General features: G+C 41.5%; 1 protein-coding gene across 1 annotated transcript in view; it reads right to left on the bottom strand.

The window, feature by feature from the left end:
- plcb3 (phospholipase C, beta 3 (phosphatidylinositol-specific)) overlaps positions 1-25,283 on the bottom strand; it is a 55,459-nt gene that overhangs the window by 14,395 nt on the left and 15,781 nt on the right. Inside the window, exons 2-13 of the mRNA XM_063470154.1 lie at positions 23,938-24,024; positions 6,724-6,792; positions 5,471-5,608; positions 5,083-5,162; positions 4,939-4,992; positions 4,617-4,689; positions 3,234-3,334; positions 2,969-3,135; positions 2,394-2,540; positions 2,145-2,302; positions 1,856-1,938; positions 1,514-1,598 (exon numbers count right to left, since the gene is read on the bottom strand). Coding sequence (XP_063326224.1) covers positions 1,514-1,598; positions 1,856-1,938; positions 2,145-2,302; positions 2,394-2,540; positions 2,969-3,135; positions 3,234-3,334; positions 4,617-4,689; positions 4,939-4,992; positions 5,083-5,162; positions 5,471-5,608; positions 6,724-6,792; positions 23,938-24,024 — 1,242 coding nt within the window. The remainder of the gene's footprint in view (positions 1-1,513; positions 1,599-1,855; positions 1,939-2,144; positions 2,303-2,393; positions 2,541-2,968; positions 3,136-3,233; positions 3,335-4,616; positions 4,690-4,938; positions 4,993-5,082; positions 5,163-5,470; positions 5,609-6,723; positions 6,793-23,937; positions 24,025-25,283) is intronic.

The raw sequence follows: 25,283 nt of genomic DNA, 5'->3' as shown, positions 1-25,283 counted from the left end.
AGCTTCCTTTTATCTGAAGCTTGCCAGTGCTGCTTGCTAGAACAGCCCCACACCATGATGTTCTCATCTCCAAATTTCACCCTTGGTGTGTTGTTTTCGGGGTGAAATGCAGTGCCTTTGACCTCCAGACGTGGTGTGTCTTATTGCATCCAAAGGGTTCAATTTTGCTCCCATCTGACAAGACCATATTCTCCCAGTATTTCACAGGCTTGTCTAAATGTTGTTCAGCAAACTTTAAACGTGCTTCTTCAGCCTTGTATGATGAGCGCGCATACAGGGCATGGAGGTTGACTGCATTATTTATCGTTTTCTTTGAAACAATGGTGCCTGCTGATTGCAGGTCTTTCTGTAGATATTGTGGGGACCACCTTGTCGTTGCTGGTTTATGGTGAAATGATGTCATTTCCACTTCTGGATTATGGCCTCAACAGTGCTCGCTTGAACCTTCAATAGTTTAGAAATTGTTCTGTAACCAGAGCCATTAGCATGTTTTGCAACAATAAGGTTGTGAGAGAGCTCATTGGCTTTACCTATGATGAGATGTTTCTACCTTCGCAATGACATTTTTTTTTTTTATAGGCCATCGGTTGGTACTGAACCAGCTGATACTTCTTGTTTGTTTGTTTGTGCGTTGTGAAACCAAAAGCCAAGCATGACGGGTTAGGTCACAAGCTGATCGGCATATCACAAGGTGTGCAATCATATTTGATGGTTTGTAAGTTGAGTAACACCGTGACAGGCAAGTAAAAAGATATTAGTGTCTTAATAATTTGCCTTGAGGAACAGCAAATGTAATCATTAAAACTAAAAAACAAACAAACTTCAAAGCTGTTATATAAATAAAAAAAAGGGACAAATTGTATATTTTTAGAGAAACAGAGAGACTCAGAAAGACAGAGAAAGAGTGATCATCCAAAACTAGACCTAAAAAAACCAAACACATGACCTAAACCCCCCACGCATTCATACTACTGAATGTGGAACTACATGAGTGTAACTTGGCGCAGCTAATCATCATTTAAAAACTCATTGTAGCTGTGGAAAAACATCAAAAGCCAACTTCTAGCCTATAGCACCATCAAGTGCAGTATATACCAAGATGATGCTCTATCCTTTTTGCTGTTTTGCCTTTATCTGCAAATGCATGGCTAAAGATTCAAATCTAGGCTGATCATTGGCTACCTGGTATAAATGGACGTCTTCAAGTCACACACTAGAACTATGTTCAGGCTCGTGGCATGTTACCTGTCATTTTAAACCCCATTAAAAAGGCTGAGTACACATGAAACAGCTAGAAGCCTGTTATCTGTCTTTGCTAATACACTGTTCACTGTGTGCAGGGTTTAGGACTTTGGGTTCTATCTGGGTGAACAGGGGGGAGCTTCAAATTTTTCAGCCCAGCAGTGACCTGATCTGCTAGGACATCTGGAGTCATTTGGACTTTTACACTTTTACAAGTGTGGCAGCAGCAAATTGAGGGAAAAGCTCAGCATCCACATCAGAGATGACTTACTGGATATTTCTCCAATGGCTCGATGAGCAGCGCATCTCCAAAGATTGTCCTGCAATACTCTGCCATCTTAGCCTGCTGCTTTGCTCTGAAAGGACAGAGGAAATGGTTGGTTGGTTTAGTGTCCTAAAAATCATTAACCCAATAAAACCCTTCATTGGTTTAGGAATGTTTTGCAACCTGAACACCGCACATGTTACAGAGTGAGCATTTCCTTCAAAGGATTGGATTTGCATCTGGTCTGGTATTAAATAACCTGAACTAAAGCGTGCTGTACTTATCCCTAATGCAAAGATCCTGCAGAAGACCAATACTCCTGACAAAACACACGGATGTGCAACTTACGAATCTACGTGGTTTTCAAAGGACAGGATGACGGGGTATGGCGAGGTCTTGAAAGCACTCTCTGCTATGGCTTCAATCACTTCCTGCAGTCAAGATAAGAATGATAAAAACTCAAAACTGGACACAATCCCTCAGCACCGTTTTTGTTTGTTGAAAATTACTGCACAGTAAATTTTTTACAAGAGTAACAAATGACACAAAACTGCAACTGATCAAGCTGATCAAGAGGAAAACAAAAACGTCAAAGAGAGCAGAATTGCGCCTGTGACATTTCTGCAGCAGCTCCCACCTTAAAGGGGATCTCAGTGGTCATGGTGAACCCGTGGGTGATGTAGGGTTCTTCATCTTGTGGTCGGCCCTTCCAGCAGTCCAGCTCAATACAGCGACAACCGGTGAGCAGCACCTGCCTATACATCTCCACCGAAGAATTCCCGGTCAGCTGGCCCACTAAGATACGAGAAGAGCTATGGGTTCAAAACCAAAAGGCGCCCAGCAAATGAACCATTACGCTTGCATGCATGCCGTTTACATGTCACACCTGTGAGGTACGTGTTGTGTGACGAGTTGATAAAGTAGTGAGAGAGCGGTTGGTTCATGTCGTCGATAATGTCCAGCCTCTCTGGAGGTACGATGGTGTTTTCCTCTCCTCCCAGATACCGACTGAACGCCTGCAAACTGATTTGGTCTGCAAGAAAGAAAGCGATGACAGCGTTTCAAAAAAGCCGGAAACATCCCAACAGATCAAAGACTGCTGTTCTTAGGAGAGGCATCAACAGGCGCAGAGGGCAGCCAGATGTGATCGCTGCAGGCAGGACAGCGAATCATCTCGCAGATCGCGGATTAACATAGTTATGGCTGTGCCGCTAATTTGTTCACAGGTTTATTAACATGTTTCATCCACAGATAAAGAACAGCCTTAGTACTTGACCAACGTTTTTTGGCCTATCGCTTCATCAGGGTCATCAAGAACTATACTGCATACAGCACTTTAAATAACATGCGTGTTTGAGGAGAGAGACACAAAATTGTAATAGGTCAGTTTAAAAAACAACCAATCATATCCACCAATCCAGCTCTGAATAAAAGCCTGATGCCACACAGAGAGTTACAGACCTCTCTCCAGCTGACTGGTGTTAGTCTCGTATTTCTCCATGATCTGTCGGACTTGGTCTCTTTTCAGCGGGGGGTAGAGAACCTCGTTTAGTCTGGAGTCTCTCTGCCTGCGGTTGATGAAGTCCATTAGCTGATCCAAAGAGATGAACGGTTTCCTCTTGGAGCCACTGGAGCAGAGAGAAAATAAGAGTCCGAGTGTATAACACGCACGCAAGAGTTTTACTAGAAATCCTAAGACTATAACTAGAGCGTCCTTAGAGCGCACCTTTCCTCAAAGATGCTCTGTATCTCAGGCCGAAGACATAAGTTGTCGAGAAGCTTCTGGAAGGCGTCCCAGGTGAAATCATCTGGCTTTATTCCCTCTGACTGAAACAAAAAGACAGATTTGATTTTATAAACAGGCTCTGCCTCAAGCACACACATTGATAAGTTAATAAACAACAGACAGCATCACATTACACTGCTATGTGCTATTGTCTAGAGAGAATATTAACAGGCTTTCATAAGCTGCATTGCTCTGAGTAACCAGCAGGAGGCTCCAGAGTACAGCAATCGAAAAGAGAAATGCTGACAGCACATTTTGCACAATCTGGTATCTCTTCAAGAAAAAAAAAAGTCTTGTGACTTCAAACTGATTTTAGGAAAGATTGCACTGACTCATCAAAAAAGAATTTAAAAAATAAATAAATAAAAAACTAATTTTACCTCAAACCCACAGGGCTGAGGTACTGTACACAGCAGATACAAGCAAAGATTAGCAGAAAGTTGTTTTAGAAAGAGTTTTAGTAGAAAGCATGATACCATGATTAACATTTTAAACGCAGGCACACTGTCGAGAAAATCAGATTCATGGCATTCTTTAGTTTGTTGTGTAAATTGGTTTATTTGCATTGTTGCTAAAATGAATTTTTATTGGGTGTAAAAGAAAGTACTGTAAGAGAAAGAGTTGCATTTTACGTAACAATTACTTAAAGTTTAGCAAAACACTACGTGCAAGTTGCCGTGATCAAAGCTAATCAGTTAGCTAGCTATACTATGTTTAGCTAGCTATATGTAGTAGCTGAAGAAGCCAGTTTACCTGTTCATTTATTAGTTTGAAAGATTTCACCTGTATTTTCGGTGCTTTCACCTCATTATTAAACTGTTTCATCAATTTATATTTTACTAATGCAGTTATTTTATGTACAACAAAGGATTTACATTTGTATGTTAGCTTGCTAAGTGGATTTTTAACTCAGGGTAACATGTGGCTACAGATAAAAGCTAGAAATGTTAGAAGCTGTGTTTAAAACTGTGTGGCCAACATTATTTGAATATAAACATGCCTCTAAGAGCAGCATGTTAACTGTTGTGTAAGAGTACAAGCAGCAGCTAGCCTCTCTCTGTAACAAAATCCACAAACAAGCATTTCACGTGTTATGTCTTGTCCTGTAACCCACTGAAATCGTACTATTTTCTTTTATTGCTACTCTTCTACAGGCCTCTCAACTTTTGTTGCCTTCCTTGCACTGCAAAGACGCACCAAGAACACAACTATATGCAACGCCCCCGCAGTTCAGTTCATTTCAGCCATTCTCGATGCATACACCGGTTCACCATACCCATATGTCGACTAGCCATGTGATCAGTGATTTTATTGAGTGATTACCTTGTTGTTAATGAGGCCACACTGCTCCAGAGCTGTCTCCACTCTCTTTTTATCAGAAAACATCTTGATGACACTAAAAGACAAAGTACAAAATGACATTCAGATCAAATGTTTACAGTGACGCGTACAAGCAAAAAGAGTCAGAAACCTAAGAAGTGATTGTAAACATAAAAAAATCAGAGTCACTATAAAAGAAGCGAGAAAGAAAGTGGAAGAGAGACAAAGAAGAGGAAAAGAAAGAAGAAGTGAGGAGCCGTAGTGTTAAAAAAAATAAATAAATCTGGAGACGGTTTAAAACGTGGTTGGTGAGGGTGGTACTCACTTCTTCACTGGAATCTTCCCCTCCTGGTTCACTTGAAGCTTTAACTTCGTGTACCTGACAAAGACAAAGGACGGTCAAGTAGGAGTATTTTTTAATCATCGAAAATTAGCAGCATTGTAAGACGAGACGCACACAAACTCTTACGCTTTGTAAAGAAAGGTGTTCCGCGATACATTCTGGGAAAGTATGTTTGTGGACAAAGCGAACAGCTCATCTGTCCAAATCTGGAAACACACACACAGACATTAAAGGATAAAAGACGGTTGTTTAACTCTTCACCTCATGTCAAAACTCAGTGAAACAGTTACTATATACAGTGTAGCAAACACACACGGGAATTAATCCCTGTTTTTAGCTACTAAACATACGCACGCCTTTATGCCAAAGTAAAGTAAGCAATCAGCTCAAGGCTTGAGGGAATAAAGTCAGCTGCACAGGTAAGAGTGCAGTGGGGGACATAGGGAGGAAAAGGAGGAAATACATTAAACTATAAATTATTTGGACAGTTGAGTTAGTTAAGAATTGTGGTTACCTTCGCTACATCCTCTTGCATGGCCTGGAAGTTGAGGAAAGAAACGTTGACCAGGTCATTGCCATAGACGACGGTTAACAGCTTCCCTTCTCCATTCGCCTCCTTAGTAAGGCCCAGCAATTCTTTCACCTTTGCATCCTGGCACACAAAGATATTTATGCTTTTTCAGGATGTTTCATTACACGGACACAATCTAGCAAATTCAACAACGATCTGAACACTGAGCAGACAAATAAAACTCGTCCGTGTCTCCATCTCCTGAGGATATTAAATGTGATGCATGCGGTGTAGCGCCCTGATCTAATTAACCAAACGACTCTTTCCTCCTTTTTAGCCCACCCCTGTGTTCCCTCCACCAACTCTCTCTAACACTCAATGGCTTTCTGTCAATTATAGATCACTCTTGCGCCATCATGTCTCTCTTTCATTTCAGTTAAATACATTAGCCAGGAGCACTCTTTATAGACTGTTTATAGGGAATATAGTGCTAAAGAAACACGCAAAATGCTCAAAGACGGCGTCCGTACTACTAATGTTCACATGTCATCATATGAAAATACAGAATCTGTAGGTAAGGGGCACAAATTCGAGCAGGATTTGGTTGGAAGCAGGTAAATACTTCACATGGAGACCAAATCAGGAAGTCTCACCCCAGATTGTAAATCTCAAAGGTGTCGTACAGTAGCTGATGGTTTCCTAGATTCACAGACGCTAACATGAGAGAGGAAGTGCAACCATGAATTATGAGAAGGCTCTTTAATAACAGAGATATCATCCACTGATTATAGCAGGTTTAGTCAATATTTTTTAATGCACTTTTCATACTATAACCACGGTATGACATAAAAAAAATACGACTTTATCTTACCATTTCAAGAACCATTTGTAATAAACACTTTAACGTGCAAAATGAACTCGCCACACATCCCTGTGTTTGAATTGTTTACCACTAATACGCGCCCATATTTCACACTCTGCCTTGGTCAGATCTAGGCTCTTACACAATGACTTCCTCACTAACAGTCGCTGGTTATATCACTTCCTGTCTGATAGTCCATCTGTCAACAGCCTCATTAGCACTCCGTCACCTTTGCACCATCAGCTGAGAGAGGAAACGCACATGAATTGTTTGGCGACAGTCACATTTGAGCATCACATTTGTGGTCGGGGGACAAAGTAATCGGCAGCAGGAGGTGACAGCTTCTTTCCCCCCCCCTCTTTCTCCCACACAGGCATAAACAAATATTACCAACCTTTGGCTGTTTGGCATACTTTCCCGTTCTGGTGTCCCTGATGTAACTGATGTCCAAAATCTCGACATCCTGCAGGAGAGAGGAATATCAAATGATTTGTGTTATCACATACTCAGTGAAAGCGTGTGAGAGCAGGACAACTAATCTTTATCAGTCAGCCTATTAAACGGGTGAGGAAAGAGGAAATTGTGAGATGTAAGTTCATCTGTTTCTACACAGTGTCATGCACACATATCATATTGTTTCCCTGACTCTGAGAGCTTCTGATGTGATACATGATTATAAATCAAGAAATACTTGATGGACTCATAGAAATAAATGAAAGAAAACAGATCTAATACACAGGATCCATGCAGCACAAATAAAAGCCCCTACACTCTCTGTGCAGAGAGCTGGACTGATTAAAATAAAGTGCATCCATTCATCAAAGAGAAATTTGGGTGAAATGATCACATGTGTTTCTGGTGGTTTGTTTTTTTGGATTATCAAACTCTCGATTGGAAAACGTGCTTTAACCGATAATGGTGGCCGAGCCTCCTTACGCACCACCGCTCTCGTGTCGCATACGGGTTTTAAACATATTATTTACTCCTGTTAGCAGTTTATGTAAGGCGCAGCGAATAGAAATGCTGATAGAACAAAAGTCTGCTGCTCTTGCATGGAGCAGTGTGGGAGAAAGAGAAAAAACTTGAATAAAAGCCTGTGCAGAAATTAATTCCTCAGGCAAAAAGCTCATGCTCCGTCTACCTCGTTCCATTAAAACCTCTTATTTATCTTTCATCAGACTCCACCGCTTCCCTAGACACAAGACACAAGCAGTGACATATGAATTGTGCGGGTGACGAAAGACAGAAAATGGCAAAGGACTCTGCGCACACACACACACAGCGAGGACAGATCTTTGGAGAATATTTGCATGTTTGATGCTGCGGCACAAATATATGCACACATGAATGCATGCACGCACATGCAAACGAGTGAAAAACAGACAGAAATGAGTGAAAAAGAGGTACTCTGTAATAGCGACTGGTAACAATTACACCCTTAACTTAGCCTCGAAGTGACGAGGGGAGACAAACATGGAAGGATCGGACAGGAGGAGGGGAGCGTGGTCGTAAATCCGGCCATAAACACACGTGAGGATGCATGCGTCGCCTTGTGTAAATATTTGTTTAGTCCAACACTCGTTCCCCAAAGCTGTTTTGACTTCATCCATGTCACCAAGTCACTTCTTTTTATCCTCGCTCGCCCTTCTGGGTCTGAGCGGCTTTGCTTTAAAAACCTTATGAATCTGTTTTATGATTTCATCAGTGAAAAATAAAAAGCATTTGTGTCTACAGTTGTGTTGTTCTTTGCATGAGTCTGCACTCGTTTATGTTGTCAAACATGTCATTTTCATTCCTTTTCCGTGTTCTGCTCATACTGGATGCTCTGTCCAACATAACAGCAAAAACATTTCACAGTATTTAAACTCGTCCCTTCCTGATTCCTATGTCATTATTACACTCGGGTTGTGATTTTACCGCCCTGCAGACCGTCTCCTCCCCCGGGATTGGTTGCGAGTATTAAAGGTCAGAAGTGTTGGACCAATTGGATTAAACTCTGTCTCAAACCTTGTCCTCTGATTGGCCTGTGGAGAATAACTTGCTTCCTGGGGGAATAAACCACTTCTGGGTCTGTAGGACACACATTTATGTGCGCACGCACATGTCTTCTCTCCCACAGGCCATGGTTTCATTCTGCCTTTGCCATGGTGACTCCTTGGAGACCACAGAAATGAGTCTACAAGTTGGTCTGCGGACTGTGTGTGCGCGTGTCCTTAACAGTTAACATTTTTGCACTCTAACACACACACTCAACACCAGTGATAATGCACGAAGACATATCCTTGATGTGCAGGTCGCAACTTGTGAAACATCCTGACCTGTTGAGCAAGACGGGGTGTGTATGTGTGAGTGTGCAAGCGCATGTGTGTCTGTGTGTGGAAGAGCCTTGCAAGTCAGTGCACATTGGATGCACAGAATGCGAGAAAACCTTCACGCAGGATGAGTACGGATGTGTCAGCATGTGATCGGCAGAATGTGCCAAATGAAATCTGTGTTTTGCCACTAGGTTGTGTTTCCAAGTGCATGACGTGGTGTGTGTGTGTCTGTGTGAATCTGTGTGAAGGTCGATCTTCTCTGAAAGCACATTCCTGACATATTCCATCCTTCTGCCCATTTGGCGCGTGTGTGCATCCGTGTGTTTCAGTGTGTAATATTTAAGCTAGTAACAGCAGCTGTAGCGCTCCATTCATCTTTTCTGTGCAAAGACCAAACACAGCTCACTCTATTTATCACTTCAGACTCAGCTGCGGGCTCATTACTGCTCTGAATGAGTCAGGTTATGAGTTTTCCAGGAGCCATGTTGTGATAAAAGTGTTATAAATTACTTTAATTTACTGTTTTTGCTGGACCCAAGAATTTTTCCTCAGCCTGCCGTTTGCACTTCTGCTTCAGTTAGTGATTTCCTACATTTCCCAGAATGCACACCCGCTCCTTTTACAGCGATTACTGTGAACTTGCTGCACTCTGCTGTGGATTACACAGGCAGGTGGCTAACAGAGCGTTCCCACCAAAGAAAAGCTGAGGCGCACCCTTCAGAACAATTCATGTTTTATGTATGTTTCCCCGCGCTGATGCCAAGGAAGTGATACTAAACTGTCGCTCTTTCGATAAGTGAATTACTTTAATAAACCACAAAAGCACTAATGTAACATACTGCTGCGTAATAGTGGGCTATTATCCGCATTTATTGCGAGCCATTATGCAAACTAGTGTAAAGACTGCACTAAACATGCAGTACCTTAATGTGACACCGCTTCCTCAGGCGTGTGGGTTTGTTTTTGTTTTGTTTTTACAAGCTCAACAATGAACTGTGAACTTCAAATTTCAGGCCAACATCAACAACACATCATAAACTTAAAGAAATGACAGTTTAGAAATCTACAGGCACCTGCAGATAAGAATCAAGCGATATGATCCAGATCTCAATGTTAAATATCAAACAGACCATTATTACTCCAGTTGTTGTTTAAATAATAAACTTTTAGATAATGGTCAGTGTGTCAGGGAACCAAGAAGAAGGCTTACCCGGCATCTTGAATCTCACACTCCACCCTAGGGCTGGCTAGAGTCCCGCTCACGGCCACACAACTGATGTTTGAAATGATTCATTACATCACAGGAATACAGTCTGATTTTGGCATCTGGGCCCTCCAGAGCTGCAGAGCTGACATGCCAGAGGGTGAGATGGGAAGCTCTGCAGCTTAAATAGATCAACAAAACTGGGAGGCTGTGTTTGGTGTATGACATGATGACAGCGAGGCATGTTAAGAGTGTATAAAGTGTATAAAGTAGCGTCGCCGAAAGGATTAAATACAAAACTGTACAAAGTGACCACATTCCTGATGCAACGCTCCCCATTTATCCGGACAGTTGGAGTACACCGACTTGTGACAACTTCCCCCCTCCCCAGCACATTTCTTTCCCCTCATAATCCAAACCATCATGCCACTCCAGTTCAACAATAAAAGACTTATTATATGGCAACAAGAACAACAATATACTACAAACAAAAAGTGGGTAAGAAAGAAAAATCACAGAAGCTGAACTCAGTCCATCCAGCGTCTGGGATTTCACAAGTAGAGTTAGGCCTGTTTTTGGAAGAACAACTCTTCCCACTCTTACCTACAGTAAGAGGAGATGAGTAGTTGTCTGTTTTGTCCACGCAATACAATACAAGCAACGCCCAGGAGCCAATCGGACTAGCACAAACACGGGGAACTGGCTGTGCACAAAAGCAACATAACCTGTCTCGTTTAATCAACAGAAAACATGTAAATCTAAAAGCTGATGTTTCTTTCTTTACTAAAAATTAACCCAAACCCTTAGGCTTCTCACTTTTTTATGTGGATATCGGTATGCGAAATATAACTTTAAAAGGTGGACGTCGGTTGACTTTCCACAGAGAGCTGGGTTAATCATCATTCATAGCTATGGGGGGTGGGGGTTGTAGCTCATGTCTTAATGTTTTATTGTTTGTGTGCAGAGGTGAGTTTGATCCAGCAATAACTAGTAGGTCAGTCTATATTTAGCCGCTGAAGTGAGTACAGTAAAACGCTGCCGTGTTGCGATTAGAGCCTTGTTCACTTTCACTCCTTTCCTTCATTTCTTTGATTGACTTCCCACTTCCCCTCGTCTCTCCTGCCTCGCCGCCGTCCCCCATTCATTTTCTCAAGATTAGAATAATATGAAAGGGCAACTAAACAATCAGGGGAGCGCCACTCCTTTCCTGTGACGCGCCCGAGTGTGCGTTTGAAAGATCACCGCTGCTAAATACGTCTCAAATGACCAATCACAGCTCCTATCAAATGGCACACAATGACGGCATAAAAGGAAACTGATACCTCCTGAGCGCTCATACATGCACACTAGCAGGGACAGCTAGGCCAGGACGGCGTGCGTATCCACCCTAGACTTTTCTGGCTGGGACCCAACGGGCCAATCAGTGCACAGCAGTGGAGAGGTAACAGACAGAAGAGGACTTTAAAGGACACAGAAACAGCAGAGACGTAAAACAAAGAGAGCTTTAAACTGTTTTATGGCTCTGATGGGAGACTTGGCAAGGTGTTTATAGAAGGAGGAGGGGGGAACACTTAATACCCCTGTGAAGCACGGGACAGCTCTATAACTCTGTCATTTTGTTATATTTTTTCTGTCTATACCAGTTTGATCCCACTCTTCCACTCTGCCCGTCATCCTCTATTAACTTGCTTTCTTCCTCACTCAGCTGTTTCATATTTCTGTCGTCTTCAGAGTGAAAATGAAGAGCCGGCAAACATTAGAGCGAGAACGTGAACGTTCACATTTCAGCCACTTAGCAGGAGATCTGATCCAGAGTGATTTATAATGCGTGTTACTGTAAAATCACCAGAGACGGAGAAAAGATGCTGAATAAATGGAAAAATTAAGACGGAGACAAACAATAAAACATGAAAGCGAACCGAGGTCCGTCCAAATGGAAAACATCATCGTTTATGGAGACGAAAAACAAGACTGAGAGAGACTTGAACAAAATGAGCACCACACAGTGTCTCAAAGTGCAAATAAAAACAGGGTGAACCGGGCTGAACACGCACACAAAAACTCGTAAAACACAAGAACAGTTGAACTAATCATGAGTTGCTCATGAAACACAAACACGCATGGATCAGTGCCGGGTTGAACAAGGCCCTCGTGTGCAGCCACCCGCAGCCTACTAATGCGCACGACACAAACACACACACTTGAAACTGAGTTTGATACTGAAACTGACATCACAGTCGTACTCGTATCCTCAGCTAAATCTGAAACTGTAATCAGCATAAATCATTTTCCTGGATTTTTCTACTTCACAAAATTTGTTTTTTGCGTTGTTTCACAATGAAACCAGAACATCAGTGACATAGAAGCACATGCAGTTCACGACCCATCACACTTCACAGGCCTGTAAAACAAGAAATTTGAAGTGGACATTTGGCTGAGTTTGGGTGAAGGCCCATTAAGTGACCATCGTGTGCAACTTTGATTAAATTCTCAATGCTGTAAAATCTCAAATAAAAATCTCAAGTAGCCTATAAGCGAGACGGCCGGGTTTAACACCGTTAAGCATTGGTCACAGCATACACCTGAACAATGTCTGAGATATTTTATATTGCAATTTGAAAGTTCTGTATCTGATGACTACTGAACAAGAAATTGAGGAAGAGGAACTGCTTTCACTTTGGTCCCTTTCATTTTTATAATCCCAGCCAAACCGGTTGTTGGCATGCCATCACATTCAGGCAGATACCTTGGTTTCTAAGTAACTGGCTGGGGAGAAATAGGTCTGAGTAGGGGCAATGACAGACTAACGATAGAAACGAAGTCAGGCAAGAACTTTGTCAGGCTAAAGTAGCTTAGCCTAGCTTAAAGCAGCAAATGTTGAATATGTGTTTAATGTGTTGAGTAATAACCTTGCAGGTATATTCAGACCACAACATGAAGTATAAACACACAGGCAAGTAGACACACACACCTGTATGTCTTCTACCAACTTCTAGCCGGTAGTCTGTATCTCAGCGAAAGAAGCACGTCTTTACAGATACTATGCGAATCAAAATTCATATTTGAGTGGTGTCTCTAAAGAAAGAGGAAATTAAGTTCATCTTACAGGCTGTAAATGAGCCAGCAGTTTAACCAGATTACCAAATCTGTACCTGCAAGTAAAACAGAAAGAGTACACACAGGGACAGATATACCCTGAGCACCCACAACTACAATTAACAAAGAATGAACTAATTGTTTGGTTTGTGAGTCGCGTTTCTATTTGCATGTGTTTAATGTGACATAACTGATTTTTTGTGCCATTTTTGCACATATTTTCCCTCAAAATTGACATTTTCTTAGTTTTTATTGTTATTAGAACAGTTTTAATAAAAATTTCAGCTTGTTAAAAAAAGAAAGAAAAGAAATTGTATTTGAACAGGGTTAAAGGGTAGGTAGTGGTAGGCTGTTGAAAAAAAATAGCAGTGGTATATATAGAAGACAGGTTGTTTCAGCTTTCATGAAGCAATGGGTGTTAATTCAGCCTTGAAGGTTTATGCAATAAAATTCTGCAGGTGTGCAAACATTTGATTACTTACAAATCCCATTTCTGTACAAAGGCTGTGTTGAAACAATCTGGGTTACTATACCCTCTGATTCTTCACTGGGAAAACGCTGTAGTGCAGAAAAAAGTGCTGTGTTTCACTATCAAATGGTGAGAAAAGGGCAGGTAACAAAGGAGGAGAGATTGGTCGGTCGACGGTTCATTTTACAGCAAGATAATGATCCAAAACTTCAGAATAAAAGAACCCAACAGTCGGCATCAAATGACAGAAGACCAGCACGGCCTCGAAACCCCACTGAAGAGTTTTAGGAGGAACTGGACAGAAGAGTGAAAGCTAAGTACAAGTGAAACACATTTATACAAATGTGTTTGCTCAGCTGTTGAGCGAGTCAAAAGTTTATTTTCTATTTAATATTCAGAGATCTATTTTTAAAAGGCCCTTTTCATTTTCACTTCAGAGTAAACTGAAACATTACGCTGTACAATTCAGGAAACTGCAAAAGACTTGAGCAGTAAAGCCACACATACTGATAGACACAAACACACAGAGACAGGGTGGCAGTCTCATTAGCTACGCCGAGAGAACGACACGTCTGTCAAACAGAAACACACACCGCGCACAAGCATCTGCTCACACAATGGATTCGATACCGTGCAGTGTCTCAGTTCTTCTTGCAGTGAAGAACTGAATTTTGACACTGTGCATGTAAAACTGCATAGGTGTGTCTGCATCGTTTTGTCTGTACGTGCGCGTCTGTGTGTGTGCGTTAGTGTCACTATGTTTCCGTCTATACAGGAGTTAATGGGAAGACTTGGTCTGCCATGTGCTCGAGCAGATAATGTCAACAGAAAATAAAACATGGGGAGGAAGCTGTCAAAGTATCGGCCGACACGCTCAACTTCCCCTGTGAACCGCTGTGTGTGCGCATATCTGTGTGTAAAGATGATCAAGAGTGTGTTATGCAAGCCCCCCGCTCCAAGTTAATTCCCCTGGGGATGTCCGACTTGAGCAAGGGAGATAATCTCTATTAGATCTCTACTTATACCTGCCAACAGTCATTTTACTGACAATTCAGTTGGTTCATTTACAGACACAGACACACACAGAGCTCTGTAGCTGCAAGAGGCTGTTACTATATTTCCTAGCCTGGCATATCCACACGTATGCATCCACTCACTATTACCCGTTCAGTATACGGTTCTGGTTCATTAACAGCAATGTTATTACCAAATGACCTCTTTAAAGAGATACGCACTTATTTAAAATCCCATCTCAGCCTCATCCACTGCCTAATGCCTTTTGTCATGTTGGATTTGCATGGTTCGTATCACTTTCACACCTCCTGGGTGTTTTTTAAAAGTCACACCACACACACAATACCTGACATATCGGTGCAGGTTTTTGTTTGTGGTTTGTGTCCTACACGTCAGTCTGGTGAAGGCGTGCAAAATCACCGACCAAACCGGAGGTCTGAGACCCAGGTTACATCCCTCAGGGGGCAAATGTTTATAAGCCCAGGTGGTATCGATATGACACCTTAAAGGGAAAGAAGGAAGAAATGACAAGTGGAAGGAGGAAGGACAGAAAAAGGGGAATTCAAGAAGAGGAGTAGAAGAAGGGAGGAGGGATGAGGGGGCAAAAAATTCCCCAGAACCCCCATGCCGCGTCTGAGCTACTTCCTGCCCACTTTCCCACGCCAAGAGAGAGAGAGAGAGAGTGAGAGATTAGAAGTGCTGTTCCCCAAAAAGAAAAAAAAAAAGACCAAAAACTCTGGTGAGAAAATGTATGCATTGATTAAATCTAGAGGAAGAACAAGGACAGAAAACCTAGACAGTGAGGTGGAATGCTAAAAGAAATGGAGATCAGAGAGGGAGGAAATGTCATCCTTCAGTTTATATTAGAGGAACATCTTTTGCCTTATCCCTCTGATAGCTACCAGCTGCCCCAAGAGAGAGAGCAACATGGGGAAGGGAAACGGCAGGGAGAGAAGGACAAATTGAAGAAGGATTAGAAGTGTAGACAGAGCTGAAGCCAAACGTGTGAAAGAAAGGACAGGCAGTGTAAAACCGAGCAAATGGGAAGATTAGTCATTGGGCGAGGTGCATTTCACCTCAAGCCAGGTGACAGCTGAGGCTGCTCTCCACCAGGATCGAAAGTACAGAACTGAATTGAGGTCAATTTTATTCACTGGAAAAGATCATCCGTGCTAGCACTGTCAGGACTGTTACCAAACGAAAAACACTAAAGATGTGCGTTGCTGGTGTTGGTCTTTAAAACCATATGACTCATCACATCCCGCCACATTCGTTTCCCGTTTCTATTCTGTTTAACCCAGACATTTGCTCTGCAGTGAAACAAATGGTAGATGGAAGTTGGATTGACAAGAAGAAGAAATGGGAAAATCCCAGCCACGTTCAGTGAAAATATCACAGCTAGCCAAGTTCAAACAACTGGAAGGTAAACCAAAGACTGGAAGTGAAATATCTCAAACTGGGTGAACTTTATTTGCTTTGGAGTACTGAAGGGCTTCAAAACAAGTGCTGATTTATTAGCAGGCTAATCCATCACAGCATTTAAATAACCACTGGACATGCAAGGTGCACAGGTCATAAGCAACATATCAGCAGTATCGGTACATCGGCGCTGGCATCCATAGCAGCCTTTATCAGCTAGGCTCTCGTCCCAAGTTAAACTTTTCTCAGCTTTGCATAAAGAGATTAATGCAAATACCAGCCAAGGACGCCACTGATAGAATATGGAAGGATGGTAAATACATTACACTGACTGGAACCTTGAATGTCCACTAGTGACTAGCCAGTAGCCACAAAGCGATGCGCAGTGGTTGAATATACTGGCAGATTTAACACACAGATTTTGGCTGTCAGTTTAGTATAAAAATAGCAATCAAGGACGACTATAAGAAAAAGGAGAAAACAGGAGTTTAAGGGGAAACTGGCACCCAGCTTCAGAACAGTGGCAGCATAATGTCCTCGTAAGTGGATATTAGGCCCTTTTAGAGCAAAATTTAGTATTTTGGTCTTGACAACTCAAAATGTGATGTCCACATGTGGACGACAAGTCCTAGGAGGTTAAGACACAAATATAAAGGAGGAAAGTTTGGCCAGAGGACAGCAGAAGGACACGCTGCAGAATTAGCAGGAAGTTGCAAGCATATGTTGTAACAGATGTGTGGATATGGGATGTGCATGTGGATCTTGTGTAACCCGCGACCACTGGCATGCACTTTGCGTTCAGCATTTAGCCACAGCTATTTACTCAAGTGGGGTCTTTGGGAGTTAAGAATTATGGCAGGTCACAAGCCTTTACTGTTACAGATCTGAAGACGAAACGATGACCGAAAGGTTGTTTTTTTTTCCTCGACAGTGCTAAAAAGTTTTTGCTTAAGGGTTGGAGGGCTGCAATTCCTCCTAGAAAGCTCCTCCATACTGGGTTCCTATTGGACCATAGCGGTCTGCTACAACATGCCTTAGGTTAGTTAAGTAAGGTCAAACAAAACTTGTATTTAGGACGGTTAAATTTGCAGTGTGCGCTTATATGTTCTGAGACATCTCATCCAACAACATGTTACTCATCATAATGTCATGGGAAAACATTTAATTCCATAAATCCTCAGAAATGACAGGCTGATTACCAAAAAAAGCGCTTATTTGAACCCCAGCCAGGTTTTTTAATAACCATAAAAAAATAAATAAATGTAAATTTTAATTTAGAAACCTTGCTTAGCTGTTATTTGCTCAAAGCAAATCAAGTCATTTGTTTTGGGGCCAAAACAACAAATGAACATGCAAATGATGTATAAATGCAATACCAAAAGAGTGTAAATATCAGTTGAAGTGAAGTTGTTCTTTGACTAGACAGAGAAAACTCTTGTTACTGGTCATGTTCCTTTATCTCAGAGGCAAAGAAAGGAGCACAGTGAAGTGAAAGACAGGGGGGAAACAGTGCAGACCAGTGCACGGTGGGGTGTGTCTGCCCACAACCACTGTGTACAGCGCGTGTGTGTTTGTGTATGTGTTTCTGTCAGCAACAGTTGGTCGTTATCGGCACTAGCAGAGTTGAGAATGGATAGACCCGCACACCAAACACCTCTCGCAGAAGGATTTATTTAATGTGTGACGTTTCCCAGGACAAAGCTCTTCCACAGAACAACGGAAGACTTATGGGACATTCTGGGCTCTGAGTATACACTCATACGTCAGAGGTCTTATAAGCCGAACCTCTGGACGTTACACAAAGATGGAGAGAGGGCGATAACAAAGAGAAGGAAGGGGGAGGCGCAGAGGAAGAGATGTGAAAGATTGCTGTAGAAGGATGGAAAAAGAAATTATCAGCAGGAAGAAAATCGCCGTGAAGAAAAAGTGTCAGCAAAGAGACGGAGATAAATGAGACCCTGGAAAAAAAGAAGAGAAAAGTAGAGATATATTTCAAGGGAAATGTTAAACAAAGCGAAGATTGAGACAAAGGTGACACAACACAGATGGAGATAAGACAGGATGAGGAGAGAATTACCTGGGGAAAAGGTGAAAAGGCTCAAAGCGACTGAGATAAACCAGATTTCATGAGGAAAAGTTATGTGAAAAGGTGAGAAAAAGGAGGCAGGTAATCCAAATAAAGTCAGCGCGGAATAAAAGGAGGGTAATAGAAGGGTGACGGATGAAGGAAGAGGAAAAGGGATGGAAACATGCTTCCCCTGGGCTGCACGTGGGCCAATATTTAAGTGGTTTGTCGGGGATGTTCTTCTCAACACAAGTTTACTTGAGATTTCTTTTTTTTGCAAATCAATGGCCCCACTGCATCTTGGGTGGTCAGCTCCTCTTCGAGTTATTCACAACAACATCTTGGTGTCTCGAACTTTTCATTGCTACTACTTAAGGTTGCAGTTGAAAATCCACAGAGCAAATTTATTTCATGTTATGACATTACTGTTGAGCTGCAGTGATTAGAAGAACTATATGCTGGGCGGCAAACGGAAGAGAAACTCCACTCAAACTGAAATCCACAGGAGGGGTCGAGCTTTCATGCTTGCGTGCCTGTCCTAAATAAAATGCAATGTCACCTTTGTGGTACAACACATCCTCTTAAGTTGTTAGAAAAGTGCTTTTGACATTTTTGGGTTGCGGACTTTTTCGATGTCCTTCCAGGCCTTTGCTGAGATTCTAAAAATGACTCTAGTGAGTGATCCAGTTCCACTCAGTGACCACGGGCACCCTGAATTAAATGAATCAGGTTGATACAATAGATCTTGATCAAGTCAACTGGGAAGAATCCTCAAATTAAATCCTCATAGATGACGTCGGTGTAATTCTCTGACATTTAAATGATAAAGAGCAGAGTGGCAAAAATATAAAATGCACTGGAGAGCCAATATTTTGGGTGGCTCTATTCAGAGAAATGGGTTTCTTCCAGAATACCCTTGTCATCTGTGTAAAAGCGTATTAACTGTTCTCATTAATGATCGCTGGATATCTGTGTTGCAGTGTCCTCTTTCTTTTCAGCTCTGCTTGGAAATCTCCTGGGGAGTCGCAACGCTGAATTGAAGCTTCACTCTGGTATCGCTGAAATGACTACAGCCACTTTAAATTAGGACTTCTGTAAAGCCCGAGTGTATTTTTATACATTCAGGTGTGCCTATTTTCAACAACATGAGCAACAGGACGTTTGCAAGGAAGATTTCCCCGAGCCCGATTCTCATTTGCTGTTCATTCTGAGAAAAGCTGAAGAAACAAATATAACAGCACTGGCCAGTCATTTTCAACATAACATCCAACATAATGAGCAAACACTATTAGTCACTGCCAGTCTGACCCTATCCATGTCAAGGACACCAGCGTTTCCCTGTAATTAGCCTTGGTGGTCTGAAGGTTTTTGAAGGATTTTTCATGGCCGTGGTCATCAGAGAGCTGGATTCCCGCTACTGAAGTAAGAATGGGGACCACAATCGGCCTTAGTCATGCCAAAACTAACAAAGACGAAAGGCAGCAATGAAAGAAAAGTCAAACACTGTGGCACACGAGGCAAATGAGGCGGCACTACCAGCGCTCGCTGCTTGCATTTCCAGTAAGGCAGAGGGGAATCTTCCTCGACTTAGGCATTGGTGTAGTGGAAAGATAAAATCTGATATTATGAAAATCCATCGTTTGCATAACTGGGTTCACGCAGGCAAATGGACCGGAGTCAGCTTGACAGACAGTCCATCTAGATTTCTTTCATCACACTCACAGGGATTAAATCTAATCTGGCATTTAGTGCAACTTAGTTTAATGCCTCCTTTGAAATAATGTTCTCCTTATTTCAAAAAATAAATAAATAAAGAAACACCACAATGCAACTAATCAGCCTTTTTAAGCCTTTTTCCACACACATGGCTGGAGTTTCTCTGCTGTAGATCCTCGCGATTAGAAACACCTTGTTGGGTTTGGGTGAGGGCGCTGCCTTGATAGAGCAAGCAGGAGGAAGGGCAGATGACATCTACCCAATTACTGCCCGCTCTATTCTTAAATGGGTGTAAAACAAGCACAACACCAGCTTGGCACTAGAGAAATGGCCTGTAAAAGATTGGAACTGTCCCACCCACTAAACAATCTCACGTGCAGCTGCATGGTGGTGAAGTCTAGAAAGGTTTCAGGACTACGGAGCATGTGTAGAAGTGTTTAGAGTCAAGCAAATAAGGAATCAGCATGTGTGTAACGGAGGGCTGTTTATCATGGAAATGTTGTTTAACTCTGTAAAGCCTGGACCACAAAATAACTGCTGGAAAATTAGATTTTTTTTTTTAAAAAAAACTGAATTGTTTTTATTGAACCTTTTGGCAACTTAGGAAGAACAAAAAGAAATGAAATATAAATTAGCCTATATGAGTTTTTATTTGTACATTTCTGGTACTTCTGGCATTTTTATGCAACTTAATGTTTAAAAATTTACTCAACTTACGCAACTTATTCAGGTTTTAAATCACACTGATGATGTAGAGGTCTCAAAAACTCTTCTAAATGAAGCTCAAGCTCGCATTAATTCAATTGAAGAGTAATGTGAAACCGGTCTATTTCACCAGTGAAAACACTTTGTGACAGAACAACATGGACTCAATACAATCCGGTCTTCAAGCGATGACGTATGAACCCTGCTTCCAGGTCCAAACTACTCTGCATTTATTAAGGCTGTTTTTTTTAATGGTTTTAATGCTTTGTATCTTGTTATTTAATCTAAACAAACCTCTAAAAAAAGTCAGTGGATGGATTATATCAGTGGTTCTGACTGAAGTTTGGTCCGTTTACAGGATCCTGCCATACAATTGCATTTCTCCAAAACCATCGGGAACCCTCACGTTAACTTTTATTGAGTGTAAAAAGGTTAACGTTCATCCTCCAGCATCACTGTGCTAATGTGTTTATGTCATGCTAACCATAGCTGTGTAGCTAGCCACCACGTAGCATCATATGCCAGCTAGCCAAACTTCAGTAACCCTACAAACGTCACTGCTGTTTAGTTTTCTGTCTGTCATTTATAGGGATGGGTATCGTTTAGGTTTTATCTGATACCAGTACCAAACCGGTACTTTTGAAACCGTGCCGGTGCTTAAACGGTGCTCAAACCGGTGCTTAAAGAATGGAGAACACAAAATTGGTCCTAAAACCTCTCATGTTCAGCTGTTTTTTTTGTAAAAAGATAACAATGTTAGCCTTTTCTGCAGCTATAGGGGATTTATGGCATCACTCTTGGCTGGAAGCAGTGCTTAAACAACGGAAAAAACAAACTTCGTCCAAAACCCTCTCATGTTTAGCTGTTTTCCACTTTTTCTTTGGTCATTTTAGCCTTTTTGGCCAGGGTGAAGGGAGTATCTGCCATCAAACAAGAAGACAGCCGCATGTAACTACGACGGTGTTTGCTAGTTCACCTTACATGCATTAATTTAATAACGTGGTTAGCCTACTCAACGTAAATTACACACAAACAACATTAAGCTACTCACGCAGAGAAGAACGGCTGCTGCTGCCATCATCATACGTCATCATTTCTGCTACACTGGCAGGGCTAGCGGCCAGGACTCTACTCTTCGGGTTTTTGGGGGATGTTGCTAACTCCGGGTCCGATAACAGGCAACCCACCCGCAGTAGATGTGCTCGGTGTGAGGTCTCGCAGCAAGCTATCAAATACAGCGCATTTCTCGGCTTTTAACAAAATGCTACACGTCGCCAGGTGTTTCATCAGATTCGAGGAGTTACCTCCTTTGCACAGTATCACCTTAAAGCACTTGTTGCAGGCTGCTGAGTTTGCATCTTTTGCTGTGAAGTACAGCAAGACTTTGACCGCTTCGCCTTGGGCATTTTTAATCTGTAGCTCTGCTCTAAAAGAACGTACGTACCTGGGCCTGCCTACTACGCTCGCAAAGGTGAAATGATTGGCTGGATTCCAAAGTGTATGACATCTCAGGGGAAAAAAAGCACCGAAATAAAGCACCGAAATGTGCGCTGCTTTTCGGTCTGGTTACTACCGTTTATGTCAGAACCGGTGCCATACCGGTACCCATCCCTAGTCATTTATGTATGAAGTTATAGCAGAGCTGTGCGTTTTAATTTTTTCAGAAATCTCTCAGTCAGAACATAGTATATTATGTTTAGGTGGAAACTAGCGAGCTAACTTCCTGCTAACTTCTAACTCCGTTAAATTTCATAAATCCTGTTTTCACAGACGCCTTTATTTTAAACTTAATTGTTACACCTGGCAGAGCAGCCAATCTAATCATTTTATTAAAGACTGAAAAATTTAGACAGTTTAACTCTCAGTGATGCCGCAGTGTTCGTTTGACTTTGGGACCTGAAGCAGAGTTCGGACCCAGAAACGGCTAATGGCGTCAGACTTAAAGACTGGATGATGTTCTTTCAAAGCGCAACATGTGATAAATCTGTGGGTAGGGAAAGAGTGTCCGGTCCACCTCTCACCTCTGCTTCAGTCTACACGAATCTCTGTCCAAACTCCTGGTACAATTGTGTTGTGGGTAATTTAGGCATCAAGCTTGCAAAAAGAAAGTGCATAGAGTGTATCTATTTTGATTTTTTTTCTTTAATGACTCCAAGAAAACTAAAGATGTACACTGTTTAATCAGTGACATTGGAAACAATGTGTTGTCCCTTTTCTCTCTTTCCTCAAATGCTGTCTCAAGTCATCTTTTTGTGAAACTATCTGCAGTCACAGTGAGCAGCTTTACCACCTTGTTGAAAACATTCAATGACTGACAATCTGACTCTTTGCTAAACAGTGTCACAGTTGCACCTCAGGCGACAAATGGCCTATTATCCTAATACCACACACACACACACACACACACATATATATAAGTAAGACATCAGGATAGAATGAGTATTTAAAGCTTGTGTCTGTTATGTGAATGCACGAACACATGCTGACACATGTGCAGGCTGACAGCGTGACATGTGCTCTGGCCCAGTTATGCGCACACATGCAGTGCGTACACATACTGCAAAACATGCAGACAGAACCCAGTGATAATATTGGCTATCAACAGGTCATTCCTTACATGCCTTTTGGATAAACAGACAGCCAGAAATAAAGAGGGAGAAGGTTTGTGCATGCAGAAGAAAGGGAAGGAGAAAAACAAAGTCACTGGGAAGGACTTTTGTTTGTGTGTAAGCGCGCGTGGGAGGGAGTTAATTGAGCTGCCCCTGTAATGTCATTTGATCCAGAAAGCCTTATAAAATGTACAGACCAGGCCAGCATAACCAAGATATACCGGTTATGTGAAGAGATGAGTAAAAGGATAACAGTGAGATATTGCCTATATCTCACTATATAACAGAAGGGCAGCTTTGTTCACAGGATTTGTTTATGGAAATGTTTACCCATGACAGCAGATTACCATATCCATACTCCAATATCAAAGGAATAACTCGTTATGATCCCATACATCTACATGCATAACCACAGTCAGAATCACCATCATGCTGCCAGTTCCCAGTTTATTGCTGAATGCCTAAAATGTAAAATCCAATATTACTAAACTAATGGCTTAAACGTAACCTCTAAAGTCAAGGAGGGGAAGGACGGATGTTGGGAAGCAATAACACATGAATGGGGGGGAAGAGATGGAGGGCTGCTGATGACCACAAAGACTACAGGGATCAGAGCGAACAGGAGACAAACAAGGCCAGGACAAATTGATGAAACCCATTTTGGTTGAACTAATGGGCCGGTAAAACCACAATAAGTGACACAAAGAGCTGAAGAAGAAACAGCAATTTAGAAAGACAGATGAAATATGTAGGAGAAGTGGGAGCGTAGCTATGTAGTGGTGTTAAAGTAGACAAATAACAAGTGTAATATCCATATTAGCACTCATGATGGTACATTAAAAATCCATTATGGTTAGAGTGGCTCATTTGTATTTGATCGTGTCCGAGTACTTCGGAGATGTGTGACAGTCTATTTGGCCGACTTTGAAGGTAAACAGTTTGTATGTGTGTAACTCTGTGTGTGTCTGTGTGTGTGTAAGATCGAGTACATCTCACCTGGCCAGCACCTATGGTCCAGTAGAGGAAGAATCCTTCCGGATCAACTTTCAGGTTTATCAGCGTCGGCTGTGTACTGTTAGGCTCCTAGGCGACAACAGAAATGCAGATGTTAAAAAATTGCAAACACACAAAATAAAGGTCCAAGAAGACAAAAACACAATGTGCAACTCAAAACAGGAGACAGTGTTTATTACAACTCGGGTCTTACTTTTTATAGATTTGGCCTTGAATTTGATGGGGTATTATGTTGGAACATTATCACAACACACAGGGAATTAAGGTCCCAAACGCTCGCTCTCTGTCATTGTTTGCTAGTAAAAAAGTTTTGGTTTTTTTTTTAATCCTTTAAAAAGCTGAAGTATCCACAGGGTAAAGACCTCTAAAGTACATTTCTGAAATGAAAAAGTGAGCCACGCCAGCGATGAAAGAGGATACTGGTATTACATCATGAGGCGTCAGCAGGAACACTGGGAAACAACTATATTCCGTAATCTAAGATAAGCATGTAGCTTGTACTATAGCAGAATATAGATCATTTCCAAAGCTATGATTAATATTAATATGCTTGAAAGTAGCTTGCTAACTAACTAGACATAAGCTGATAAAATAAATAACTCAACAGCATTGTGAAATTTGGTATTTTTGGCATCTACAGCCAGTTTGTTGGAGTTTAAGCCAGCTGTTCCATAAGATAAGGCAATCAGGCCCCACCGATATAGGATTTTAACATTGATACCAATACTGATATTTGGCGATTTCTTAATCTGATACATAAGCTGAATTATTTTTGTCTATGATAGAAACAAAACAAACAGATTTGACTAACATTTGTTAAGTCTAGTTATTTATGTTAAACCTTAAATCATCGCAGCCAAATGACTAAATGACTATTTTTAAATGACTTTACTTAAAAATATAAATGTAAGTAAGTGTAAAAACTGTACTGGAATAGCAGAGTGTAGTATTTAGGTCAGTCTCTAATTGCTCTGTAGTATTTTTCATTAGTTTGTTTTTGAATTTTAATTTTAGTTTAGCTTTTATTAGCCTCCGTGCTATTTATAGTTGTTGTTGTTGTCATAATATGGGTGCCGTTTGTCAGGGGCACATTAAAGACTTTCTGAATGGGGATCGGAATGTAAACACTTGAGTCAAACAGAGTCCCAGTATCAAACATGTGCACTGATGCGTCCTCAGAATGACTAATCAGACTATATTGAAAAGACAGTAGTCTAAAATTAAAGGCATGTTATATATATTTAATTTTAGTGTGGTTTTTTTGTTTAACAGTTTTAATATAGTTGTAGTTAATTATAAAAAAAACCCGTAATGGTCTGAAAATAGCG

This window comes from Pelmatolapia mariae, linkage group LG3_W, assembly GCF_036321145.2.
Source record: "Pelmatolapia mariae isolate MD_Pm_ZW linkage group LG3_W, Pm_UMD_F_2, whole genome shotgun sequence".
Lineage (NCBI taxonomy): Eukaryota > Metazoa > Chordata > Actinopteri > Cichliformes > Cichlidae > Pelmatolapia > Pelmatolapia mariae.
This window is presented reverse-complemented; position numbering and strand designations above follow the sequence as displayed.